Source organism: Hyposmocoma kahamanoa, unplaced genomic scaffold (genome assembly GCF_003589595.1).
Source record: "Hyposmocoma kahamanoa isolate Upper Pololo Valley unplaced genomic scaffold, ASM358959v1 63, whole genome shotgun sequence".
NCBI lineage: Eukaryota > Metazoa > Arthropoda > Insecta > Lepidoptera > Cosmopterigidae > Hyposmocoma > Hyposmocoma kahamanoa.
In genome coordinates, this window is record NW_020653851.1 from 21791373 (window position 1) to 21805223 (window position 13851).

Sequence of the window (13851 nt, forward strand, 5' to 3'; positions counted from 1 at the left end):
TGTACTAAAGCATTTTCACAATGTCCAATATGCTGTAATTAAAAGGTGTGTTTTCTTTACGTTTGTGCTGTGCAAAGAACTATTTAATAAGTAAATAAACAATTTATTTGTTATACAAATTATATAGGGTGGCCGCAGTGGAGATGAAGTAAAGACGAGAAAATATGATGAATAACTATATTAAATTTCCACAAAGGTATTTCTTAAACTAAATAATTTTGAGAACGTCCGAAATTAGGTACGTTATGTCTAAAAGTACTTATACGAAAAAGATCTTAACTAAAGGAATTTAGTCTACGTCTGATGTTAGGAACGTTGAGCCGAAAAGTGTCTCATAATTATAATTAAAATGACGAGTGTTGCATCGGTCACGTTGCAATGCAATGGAGTGCGCGAATGCAAGTGCATTGACCTGACGTTTTAGGTATGTATGTTATGTGCAAATCTGGATACCTAACATACATGTTAAATCTTTACTATTTGGATTTGGTCGATTTATAAAACAATAAAAAATATTATTTTAAAAATGCTCACAGGGTCAATTGTAACAGTCGGTCAATTGTGACGTCACATTTGCCTCCGGAATATGTGTTACAACTGCACCAGTGGACGTATTAGAGAAGAATATTAATTATCTTCAAAACTACTCTAAAATACATACACACAGTAATATTACCACAATCAAAAAAGATCAAAGATTGATTGAAGGACAACACAAATTATTAGACTTCTAACGAAGAATTTACATGTTTACACATGTAAATTCTAAACACATGTAAGTCTAATAATTTGTGTTTAAAAATCAATATATTCTAACTTTGGAGACACGGAAATACAAATGACCTTTAATAGTTTATCGTACCACGCGTCGCCGGCGCTTGCCTAAATACAAGACCGAACGAGTCTGAGGAGTAGGTACCAGCACACACGCGTAAAAACGACTGACCGTTTTCGAAATATAGACAATGTTTCAATTTCCCCCCGTTACTTTTGCCTCCGGTCTATCCTAGTGATTATACATTACATTATAGATATGTAACATATCTATATTTTATACATAAAATGTACGAAAGATTTATCACCACCGCGACAGACCGCGGGGGCTTCAGCTTGGGCTTTGATGGTGCCTTGGCTACCACTCTCTGCAACGTGCCATCAGCAGCTACTTTTGGGCACAGGCGTGTCGCTAGTGTGCTTATCGTCAGATTTCTTCCTTTTCCTTCTTTTATTTCCCTTCCGTTCAATGGTAAAACAGTTTCCTTGGCACCAGAGGAAGTAAGAGAACACAACAGTCCGGATGTTGACTTCGTCAGACAACTGTTTGGGCACCGGCTTGGGCACCGGGTTTGTGACCGCGGGCACCACTAACTCTCCTTGGGCCTGTGGCTTCGAAGGCTTGGGTTTCGTCGTCGGTTCCGCGGGCTTCCGATCTGCAGAAGGAACTGAGGCTCTGGCAGTTCTGAGCTCATCTGGATCGACTGCTTTCCGTCTGTCAGCTGCCACAGGAGGACGGCAGATTACAGGGGGAGCAAGCGATCTTGGATTGCTTCAAGTCGGGCGGGCACCATGGTGCCGATCGAGGTGATTATCGAGTGTTTTAGTTCCTACAATATCTCCTCATCCAATACTGTCGTCGGAGGAGCGGGCGGTGCCTCCGCGCCAGTCTCCAGCATCACGTTTGTGCGCGGCAAGGTCTGCTTTGAGGTTTTCAACCTCCTTCTAAGCCAACCGTTGTTTGCTCTGAGGCGGCGTGCTTCTTCTGACTTAGTCCTTAACGCTAGAGCCTCTATGGCCCCCTGCAAAGCGGTCGCCGCTTCTTTTAGACTTTTGACAATTTTTGACCCTTTAACGATCGAGATTTCTGGGCAACCTCAAAGATAGTGGCCGCCTTCCTGCCGGCATAAGACTCCTCCGCGGAAAGCTTTGCGGTATTATCTTCCGCAGGCGCCTCTTCCTCCTCTAAGTCTAGCTTAGGTCACCTTTCGACAGACCCTGCTGCGCAGTTCGCGTTCGATGGGGTGAACACTCCTCCTTAACGTCTCCGCGAAGGCGAGTTGTGGCCATGAGAATGGTCTGACCTGGGTTGGCGGTTTTGCCGGTCTTGCCGCCTCTTTCCCGTCGTGCTGTGCTCACTTTTGCGCGTGTGCGTGCGTTCTGGGTTGGGCTGCCCTTCTCAGTCACTATCAGCATCCTCTTATGAGTGCGGGGACTTTTGCCCTCGGGTCTTCCGTCGGAAGAAACTTCTCCACTTCCTTCTGTCGTCATCAGTCGTGAAGCAAAATCGGTGTCATATTGGTTTAGGGGTCAGGTCCCCTGGCTTTTTTCTTTTAGAGGAGTGAGGGTGGTACTTAATGCAGCAAGGTGAACTAATTCAGGTGTATTTAGTTAACGCACGTGTGCGGCGGGCGTGGAATTATCATACTTGTCTTATACTAGGAAATTGTAGTGAAATATTATTTAATATTAATTGAATATTTCACGATATTATGTTCGAATACTTAAATCATAAAAATTTCCACGAAAATTAGGGCGAGAACCCATCCAAAATTGATCCAAATAAAACAAAATAATTCATATTTTATTTGCATCTGGCAAATTATTTATTCATACATATATAACATTGGGAGGAGGGCCTGGCCTAAGGTAAGAAACATTGTAGTGAGGGAATGATTCTTTGATTAAAGTAGCTGTGAGCCTATGATTTGCTTGGTTAAAGCCGATAGTGGTACCGTAGATGTGAATTCTTCTGTTTGGACGGTTATGCTCTATGAAGCCTCCACCGAGCGCTTCGCACTTTAGAGGTAATACTTCAATTGTCACCTGTGTGTTTTATTTCAATGTCAGTTATAATTAAAGAGGAAATCGTCTATTTACTACGAGATAAACACTTTATTGTACCACAAAGTCAATTACAAATTTGAAGAAACAATTTAAAAAGTATATAGAATAACTGACAAATATTGGAAATTATTCGTCTAATTTGTTCTTTAAGTAATTTTTAAATAAGTAACTATACAGGTAGTCTCTTATATAATATTTACGTGGGGCGCACTATAAGTTTCCGGAATGAATAAGAAAAAATACTATAAATGGTCAGAAATGAATTTATTGTTTCTCAAAATATTCTTCGTTAGCGTTAATGCAGTTTTTCATACGAATGAACCAATTTTGAAAACATTAATGACACTCCTCCGTGACAATCTCTGAAACATATTTTTCATACTTTTCGACAGCCACTTCAGGTGATGAAAATCGTTAACCGCGTAACTGGTTCTTAATTTTTGGGAATAAATAAAAGTCACAAGGTGCCAGGTCGGGACAGCACGCGGGATTGCACATAAGGTCAACGTTGTTCCCCCTCAAAAATTCATTTATCTGTCTGGCCGTGTGAGAACTGACATTGTCGTGGCGCAAGATGATACGACGTTTACGGTTATTTTTACGAAGTTTGTCAATAAGTTCCGGCAAACAAATGGTCGTGTACCAATCACTACTCCAGGTACAACGAGTCTCCAACGCAACAGTAGCCACGTGTCCAGCTTTATTAAAAAAAGAAGCAATCATCCGCTTAGAGGAACTTTGCACGCGCGCCATTTTGGTTGGTTTCGGCTCATCTCGAAAGACCCATACGCTCGATTGCTGTTTTGTTTTGGGATCGTAACTATAAATCCATGTTTCGTCACCTATTACTATGTCCCACACTAAATATGACGCACCTTCGTTGAATTTGGTAAGCATGGCATTGCGCCAAGTGACGCGATCTGTTTTTGAGCATCAGTCAAATTGTGTGGGATCCACCGAGAGCACAGCTTTTTCACACCCAAATGTTTATGTAGTATTGATTGTATTTGACTCATGCCTATGCCTAAAGATGCCCGAATCTCATGGCATATGATAATATCACATGCCTGTCTATTTTGATCATACGGCGCACAGCATCGATGTTTTTGTTGTTGACAGCAGTGGACGGGCGACCATCACGAAATTCGTCACTGAGATTCACACGACCGCGTTGAATTCTGTAAACAGCTATACATAGTCGTCTTGCATGGTGCTTCATCGCCAAAAGCAGTTTGAAGCCGAGCGAAGCTCCGCTGCGCTGTTCAATTACACTTAAAGTCGTAGAAAATTATACTACGAAAAGTTTCACGAATTAAATCCATGGTGATGTAGACAACCAATTTCAAAAATGACGCCACAATGTGAAAACAAGTGACAGTCAGATGAAACAAACTGTATTTTATAGAGTTCCTTTCTAGTTTTCAAGTGTTGTAATTACTTTATAAATATTGTTTATGTAAGTGGCCAGTTCCGGAAATTTATAGTGCGCCCTATGTATTTACATTACAAAAAGTCGCAAAAAAATGATACGAAATCGCGTCCTCTTATTAATTTCATCTTAGATTTTGACTTTCGTGGTTACCTATTCACTAAATTATTGTCACTGGCGAAAGGTTTCTTAAATAACTTCTTATTTTCCGTGGTAAGAACCCATATTGCGTAAATGTAATCTTCTTATTGTTAACATTGCACTGCAGCTGCCAATTATTACTAAATATAACCAAATGAATTTTTGTTAAACCTAATTTGAAATTAGGTTTGGAACATTCCCATATTAATAAATTAATCTCAAGTGCAGATCAAGATCTCACATGTGATCTGTCTTTATTAATAAATATTGGGCGCACAATTTTTGCCGATTTGATATTCTAATTAAACTAATTCCCACTAGTTTCATATATGGAGCTTTTAGGTTTCAGTAGATCCACGTGGAACTGAGTACATGGAACTATTGGGAAAAATATTACAATCGTAAAATTACTTTAGCATGTGCTTCGGAATTTATTAGTTCCACCTGCAGCTTGATTTTAATTGCCTCCCCCGATCGGAAACTGCGTTTTTTCCGAGTCGAGGCGCATAAGGCGATTCACATCTGGCCGATCGGAAACTTTTGACATTTCTAATCGGAACAATAGGTGATTTAACTCACAAATTAGAAAGATGCATTATAGTAGGAATCAGGTTCATCTTCTCGCTCAGAAACCCATCTGATTTCGAGACTACCGGATATAATCAAAATCAGGACGCTTATCATTAAAGAAGCCCCACATGCGGTGGAGGGACAGGTTTGATACAGAAATGAAAATACTCTACGGACCAAAAATATTTTACTTAAGAGTTCTTACCCCTTCAAGAACATCTGAATGGTAGCGGAACCGTTTAGAACCTCTTATAATTTTACCACACCGTGTCCTGCCGTCACTATGCCGCGGGCACCATACATCGAACATAAGGTAGTTGAAAGTACCATCACAATCAATTTCTACTGTCGGTATTGCACCGTATATGGCACAGGGGCAGCCTGGCACCATGGCAACCTTCCCGTTTAGGGATGTAAGGTACTTTACATTATAAAATTTAGCCGGTTCGACCAATCATCTGCTTAAATGTCCATGTATCTGGACAATGATTAATGGTCTCTATTCTCTATTAAAATAGATGTGTTTTTGTTAAAACATTTCGGTTTCCACGTGAACTCAAGTTATTATTTCATCCAACGCAACATCTTTAGCCCAAACATGCTTTAGGTGTCTTAATCTTCTCCGTAATAACGTCTTTTGAAATGGCCCTCTTTGTCGAGCTCCCAAGGGTAATGTATGGGTGCATATTTGCCATCGTGTTTATCGTCAGGCCACCATTCATTCGGGGTTGCGGTAGTTATTATATGCTCAGGATATGCCTTTCTTAATATTCTCGCTGTAAGGTTGTGATCAGCCGGGCCAAAACCAATCGAAGTGCCATAAATGTGAATAATCTTATGCTCTGGATCAAAATAAATGTAGCCACCGCCCAGGGATTTCTTGGGATACGGTTTAAGACGTGTTATATTTGTCATCTAAAAATAAATCATTAGGCTAGAAAATATGCAAATTAAGTTTTTAAAACTTCTTGTAAACAAAAAGAACAAAAGTTAAATGTAATGGTGACTGTACTAAAAATTATTCAAAATTTGTAAAATTCTTCCGATAAGTTTACAACATAAATATCTTCTGGCTGTCAATAACCATAGTGCAGAGGTGCGGCACTCGTTGTTGTGTACGGTTGGTAACAACTATAATACAAGGTCGATGACCTCTGGTAAATTTGTAATCCCAAGAGTAAGTAACAACTATGGAGATAGGACCTTAAAGAAACGTATTCCATACATATTAAACGGCTTGCCAGAGGTTATTAGACATGAAACTAAAAAATGTAAATTTATAAAAAAATGTTGAAAGATCATTACTTATCGAGTTCTTAGGTTTTCGCGATTGTTACACATAGGAAATGAAACTATTTTTCCGGATTTAAAGCGCGTGTATTTGTTTTTTCAAACAAATATACGCGATCAATAGTTTCATTTCCTAGATCATTATTTCACAAATTATTGTTGAATAGGTAATGAAACTATTTTTCCGGATTTAAATCGCGTATATATTTGTTTTTTCAAACAAACCGACGGCGACGTTTCGGGCCCTTTACAGGTCCCATGGTCACGGTTGACTGAGGTGGTACAGTCTTCAACCAGTTATGTCTAATATTGATGCAAACCACCCTATTTTTTCACTATAGTTACAATAGTTATTAATTAAATATCTTAATTTTAATTTTACAAAGAAAACACTCCAATTTACGCTACATTAAGTTTTAAAATAAATAAAATAATTTGTAAAACTTAATGGCTATGGTAACCGTTCGGCCCGGAGGAAGTAAACATCATATGTTACATATTACAAAGAAGTAAATAAGCATCCAATCTTATACAACAAACCGTGGTAGCCTAAGCGCCAGTTACACGAGAAGAAAGTTTTCGCGCGGCCATCGCTCGGCGACCCTTTCGAGGTCTACCTTTACGCACGCGCGCGATTTTAAGCAGCGATGCAAACGCGATGCAAGCGCGCGACTGCATAGATACAAACGCGCAATTGCATCGCTACACTTTGGATTTATAGGCGATTGCATCAATGCAATCGCGCGTTTGCATCGATGCAGTCGCGTGTTTGCATCGATGCAATCGCTTATAAATCGCAAGTGTAGCGATGCCATCGTGCATTTAACGAACGCGCGTTTGCACCTCTACTAAAAGTCAATGTGTGTAACCACTTTTTTATTATACGGCAAGTTGTAAAACGGTGACTAGGTAGGGAGGCCAGCGCGCGTGTTTCGCAGCAAGAATGGGGAGAGAGGGATATGGTTGAATATTTCTTCAGAGCACTCGGCACATGGTAAATTGGATAAAAGCCTAAGCTAAGCTATGCAACATTTCTAGCAGAGGTTCAAGGTGGGATGAAACCTCTTCATCGCTGATAACTTCTGACTTAGCTTAGATTTATTTGGTGCTGTTTAATGATAATATTTCTTACCTCCGTATACATGTCAGAATGGTAATCATATCGACGTCCTCCCCGGACGACCGTAATGCATGGGTTCGAGCCATTTGGATGCCTAGGACAAGAAATAGCTATAAGGATATATTTAAAAGTTCCATTTTCATCTATGTCTACTTTAGGTATATTTGTCAAAATAGGACAAAAGCATCCTATGGTGGGCATGGTACGACACTGTTTAATTGTTACTGTAAATATGCACACAGGTCATTTTACACCCCTTATGGTTTTATTTTACCATATTATTTGGGTTTAATAGGTTTTGTGTATGATACATAACGGAGAAGGTATTTTATGCTGTTATGATAAGTTTATTTTGTTTTATTTCTCTTTTTTTGTTTGTATACGTTCACCATTTTTCTAGATAACACAAGAATGTTTACAAAATGAATGGGAAATCTGGGGCTCGATCGATCGGTAGGTAGTGATCAGGGAATGCATAGATTACAAAGAGAATGAAATGACAGATGATTTTTTTTAAAATAAGTTTTTATCCATTTATTTGTGTAAGCAAAGATACATACAGCCTCTTCATTATATTATTCTTGTTTTGATGAGAAATGCGTAACATCTGTGACTGATGCAAAATGAGATTTAGTTTGTTATTGGCACTTCGCAGTACCTATGCGTTTGTTCCAAAATATTGATATACGAGATGTATCAGGGAAGTGGGTTATAAATAAAATACGTAAATAATGGGAACAAACAGATAGGCATAAGTATATATATTTATAATTTGGTAAAAAGACGTACGGAATTAGTATGGAGCTTGGTACTTTATTCCCCGGAAAACTTTAACCAGCCTCAAATTTTTTGCTAGATATAAGGATGAAATAAAAGAGCTTAGTAAAATAATAAAAATATAGTGACCTGCATTTTCTGTTTATTTATTTAAAACAAAGTGTGGTAGATATATTAAAATATAATTAAAAATTAATACGAGGTAAATTCGAAATAAATCTACTGGAAAAACACTACTCTGCTAGGTCTACACCTGACAACACTGCACAAAGTACGCTTTCTTCCAGGTGGTCACTTTTGGGTAAAATTCTTAGGGTCGTATTCCAGAACTCTTCTCAATGCTCAAGTCAGGATTTGAGCAGACTTGAGTGTGATTTCAAGCACTGGAAATACGACCCTAATGGCAAGGACTTGAGTATGATTTCTAGTGCTTGAAATCATACTCAAGTCCTGACTTGAGCATTGAGTAGAGTTCTGGAATACGACTCTAGGATGGATAAAAAATGTTTTTTTTTGGTACTGCTTGTTTCCATTGGAAAAGGCAAAGGCACTGATGCGCCACACAGCCAAGACAGAGTAATTTCTTTCTCTAAAATATTAGTTTTACGGCATCGGAATAAATCCTTCAAGCCAAATCTTCAACAATTTTTTTTCATATCTTTTTAAATATTGTGTTTATGAGACTTTCTTCTTTTAATAAAAATCAAGTATTTGAAGGTATAGATACCTATATCTCTTCATGTGCCTGTAATTTATTTCACTTTCCCTTATCCATCAAAACTGGAACACAGTAGAAATAGGTAAGGTGGCAATACTTCTCTGGACGATATCTTTCACGAGGAACCTTACTGCTACAAAAAAAGTGTGAAAACGTAAGACTCTCACATTTATAATAAGTATTAGTTTGGATAGAACTACTCGATAACATTGATCTATCACTTTTATTAAAAAAAAAAGGAACCGATTTCAAACTTTGCTTATTAAGTACATACTTACCAAATGAAACTAAAACAGTTAACAATTGGTTACCGGCAAGCGCGCGAAACTGGATTCATCACCTAGTTTGGCACCGTTACGAGGTAGAATATTTTCTTAAAATTTAAATGGGACCAATACTGAGGCATCCTCTTTCCAAAAAAATAATAATAATCGATTCCCAAATGCCGGCCCAATAATCGCGTAAATACATACAAAAAAACAGTCAAATTGAGAACTAACTTTTTTAAAAGTCTGTTAAAAATAGGTTTTACGGTAGTGAAAAGGGAATCTAGTGGTGAGGAGGACGTGGAATAAAAAGAAATGGTCGTTAGCAGATTATTAAGATTTATTTTGTACCTTATACTACGTTTACAATGAATAGGTCGTGTTGACGACGAATCGTCGTTAACCATTAACTTGAGCGCCGTGGGAGTGATACGATTATTTCAAAAATATCCTGTACATTTATTGTAATAAAGATAATATCTAACAACGGGGGCTGTTTCATTCGGTGGTGTGGGAAAAACAGCAAAACATCTAATTACAAAACAAACGGAATCACTTTTCATCGGTAATGAAATATTAAATGTAATTTTTAAATTTTCGTCCATTATAGCAAAGCTCAAGTTAAATTGGTCGTTTTGAAGTGAAACAATTGACGACCGACACCCGTCAATTGTTTCGAATTTATTCTGGCCAATCGGCGCAGTTTCACAGTAATGATTTGACAGAATAATTTTCAAACAAATTAAATGATATTTCGTCTCTATTTCTGGTTATATACTTGATGCGCTAAAGTATCTTATCGTGAATTATACCAAAGAGCCCAGTAAGTCTTAAAAATATTCTCCGTAAGTGTGTGAGTGGCATTCTAGATGGTAGGCGTAGGATATTTCCTTCACGACCTGCATTTTGTATACAAAAAACTTCTTATTGTATCGAAAGCATACACTGTACTATTGTGGGGCAGAACTCGGCCACATCAAGTATATAACCAGAAATAGATACGAAATAAGGGCCATACATTGCTGGGAACTCGTAAATGATACGTCACTAATAAACATCAAACTCTCGTTTGCACTGAAACAAAGTCAGACCAGCAACTGACATGAGTACGTCTCCGTATATTCCAAAAATATTCTGTATTTATTGTATCACACCATTGTTAGAGATATTATCTTTAACATCTCTAACAATCGTGTGCTGTTCCATTCGGTGGTGTTGAGAAAAACAGCAAAACATCTAATTACAAAACAAACAAAATCACATTTCATCTGTAATTAAATATTAAACATGTAATTTTGCAATTTTTGTCCATTATAGGAAAGTTAACTGGTCGATTTGAAGTGAAACAATTGACGACACCCGTCAATTGTTTCGAATTCGGGCTGGCCAATCGGAACGCAGTTGTCACAGTAATGATATGGCAGAATAGTTTTCAAACAAATGAAATAAAATGTCGTCTCTATTTCTGTTTATATACTCGATGCTCGGCCACGTTTACGTAATAAGTCTGAATCATTGTTGGTTGTTAGTAAATGCAATATACAGGCATGGACCGATTACTCGAGAGGGTTGCTAATCTCCGCTTTTTGCCCGTGGATCTGGTTGGTTCACTGGAGTCGACCACAGGTGAACAACAGGAAGAAAATTATTTCTTCCTGTTGTTCACCTACATATGTCATTTACGTAGCTTTGAAAAAGGTCAAAATTCCGTGTTACTCTAGATGACGCTGATCAAATAGCCTGGAAGTAGTTCACATTATGTAAATGGACGTGGATATCTATAAAATATCGTCGCCTTTCTTTCTCAAACTCGTATCTTAAAGCACAAATTTACTGAAATGCAAAAAATGGATCGCATATACAAGTTTTGCAGACACATTTCCTTCATATTCAAACATTGGCTTTTACTTATTTTTAAACTGATTCATCCGAATTAACACCCATGATAAGAAATTTAAAATAAATAGAAAGTTTTGCGATCTCCTGTATAATCACTATTTTTATGTTATGAGCTTGAGAAAGTAAGGCGATATAACAAGTCAGTTTTTTCCTTATAACTTAGAATAATAACGCATAGAATGATAGTTTCATATCAAACGAACTGTCACAAGTGAGGCAAAAATCAAATTCATGTAGGCTAGTTTTAGTAGTACGTTAATTTTCGGTTTTAGTGAATATTTATATAAAAATACAAGTTGAAACGCGTTACTTCCTTGTGGAATGTGATGTTAGTATCTATTTTATGTTTGTCTGACGTATTTTTACACTCATTTACCGCACATTTCGTCATTTTTAGCTAGAATTCTTGAGCTGTTCGCGGTGCAAGTTGACCTTGAGCACTGAAGGCCCGCCCGCTCGTGTAGGCCCTTTTGGCGCGCTTCAATTTGCCTCACTTAGCGTGTGCGGACTAGGTTTCTATGCGTTATTATTCTAAGCCTTGTAATATTATTCAAATATTGATCATGAGCTATGAACTTATTTTCGAAACTTTTACAAGTATGCGTGTCAATAGCTGGTATTGTGTGTTACAAATTAATTTATAAATTAACGCTTCCTAATATGGGTAGATGGCACTAATCCTAAACAAAACAAAAGAATAGCTGGCACTGTCTATAAAAATCTGTCCAATAAGCGCCATCTAGTCTGATTTGTTTGTTATCACTATAAATTAGAGTAGCTTTGATATTTCTTTTTGGTTTGGATAGAAGTCCCTTGAGCCATGTGTTCATAGTCAATGTAAAACAAATTAGTGAAAAAAAACTCCTTTTTGGTACTCGCGACATCTGGTGTACCAATAGGTACTAAGCTCACGACTACGCTGTCTCGTACCTATCGCAATTAGCAGTTGGTCCATTTACAAAAGTTACACTTCTCTTATGAGTCACATTGAAAAACGATCGGAGTTGCAGTGAGAAAATGTCCATCTTTAAGTCCTTTCACTTAGTCACTGACAGTGACTGTGTAGCCAGGGTATGCATCTTCGAGCATACGAGCCGCGGTGGCGTGATTGCCCGTGCCGTACTTCTCTGATGTGCCATGTATGTGAATCGTCTTTTTATCAGGATCGTGATCAATCATCCCACCACCAACCGCTTCACCAACTACTGGTTTCGTTTTTTCGTTTACCTGAAAAATTAAGTCTTGTTGATTTAGTTTAGTAGTTAGTTTAAACAGGTTGATTAGTCAACTACTAATATCTTAAATAACAACTGTTGTTGATTGATTAATTTTGAATTTTGAAATGGGAGAGGCGGTATTATTATTATTATTACCTTAGAATAATAACGCATAGAAACCTAGTCCGCACACGCTAAGTGAGGCAAATTGAAGCGCGCCCAAAGGGCCTACACGAGCGGGCGGGCATTTAGTGCTTAAGGTCACCTTGCACCGCGAACAGCTCAAGAATTTTAGCTAAAAATGACGAAATGTGCGGTAAATGAGTGTAAAAATACATCAGACAAACAAAATAGATACTAACATCACATTCCACAAGGAAGTAACGCGTTTCAACTTGTATTTTTATATAAATATTCACTAAAACCGAAAATTAACCTACTACTAAAACTAGCCTACATGAATTTGATTTTTGCCTCACTTGTGACAGTTCATTTGATATGAAACTATCATTCTATGCGTTATTATTCTAAGATTATTACAATACCAAAGAAAATAGAAAGCTGTTTTCATGTGGTTCACGTTTTTTTAAATACACAAAGTCAGCATACGCATCAGCGTCCGCTGATGTGTAAAAGATCAGCATCAGCAAGAACCCTGGTTGTGATTACGTGCGGTAAGGACGTGCGTTTTGTACATATTCTTATAAATCATACTTACCTCATTTATAATATCCGTATGACTTTGATGCCTGTTATGTCCCACCACGAGGTAAGACTCGTGATTATTATGCCCACATTTTAATTTCACGAGGATATACTTGAAGCTTCCATTATCGTCAATGTCTACTGTGGAAACATTGTCGAGAAGCGGGCAGGTGCATGGTTCTTTTGATATACTCATGTCGCAAGAATTTTCTCTCACAAATAATAAAAAATATTTGAGCTCGCAGCAGAACTACATACCGTTATGTATTATTGCTTTCATTTTTTCGTTTTTTTATTTATTCATGTAACATTGTGTACAGGGATTTTGCTGCGAAGAAAAACATTTAATACAGTTCCTAGGTGTACAGAAAGTTGGACCAAAGATACCAAGTTAAAAAGTTAATTTTAGTATTACTACGTTAGTATTAAACTTGAGCCACTTATGTAATACTTTATTATTATTAAATTGACATTTTTTTTTCCATTTTCTAAGACTTCAGCTAACCGTAATCATGACATGATCAAAGACTTAGAAAGATGAAAGTGACTAAAATGTAGTGTACCTATTAAATTTTTTTATGATTCTTAACAAAGAGAACAAACTTAATGTGTCTAAAACAATGTTCGTTCAAAAAGACAAGGAAAAAGAATAACCAAAAATCAGAGGATCTTCATCTTTTCTGTTCCTATAATAAAAGAAGAATTTATTCATTACGTCAATAAAAATCGACGAAGTATGCACTTTTTCTGTTCTTCATGGCGATGGTGTTCCGGTTTTTTCAAAGCCTAATTTTCTTTACCTTTACAAATTTTGGCACTTCAGGGAGATTCTAAGGTTCAAAGTAGTAAAGATAATGAGGTATTTTCCTTATACACTA

General features: G+C 37.4%; 2 protein-coding genes across 2 annotated transcripts; both read right to left on the minus strand.

Annotated features, from left to right (window-relative positions):
• Window positions 1–2644: 2644 nt before the first annotated feature.
• Window positions 2645–7813, minus strand: LOC113230480 (14 kDa phosphohistidine phosphatase-like). The gene is made up of 3 exons (XM_026464426.1): window positions 7404–7813; window positions 5187–5896; window positions 2645–2820 (listed from the first exon to the last, which is right to left on the minus strand). The coding sequence occupies exons 1-2, from the start codon at window positions 7590–7592 to the stop codon at window positions 5594–5596; spliced, it is 492 nt and encodes a 163-aa protein (XP_026320211.1). The 5' UTR covers window positions 7593–7813; the 3' UTR covers window positions 2645–2820; window positions 5187–5593.
• Window positions 7814–12013: 4200 nt separating this feature from the next.
• LOC113230046 (14 kDa phosphohistidine phosphatase-like) lies at window positions 12014–13169 on the minus strand. The gene is made up of 2 exons (XM_026463775.1): window positions 12987–13169; window positions 12014–12278 (listed from the first exon to the last, which is right to left on the minus strand). The coding sequence occupies exons 1-2, from the start codon at window positions 13167–13169 to the stop codon at window positions 12093–12095; spliced, it is 369 nt and encodes a 122-aa protein (XP_026319560.1). The 3' UTR covers window positions 12014–12092.
• Window positions 13170–13851: the final 682 nt, after the last annotated feature.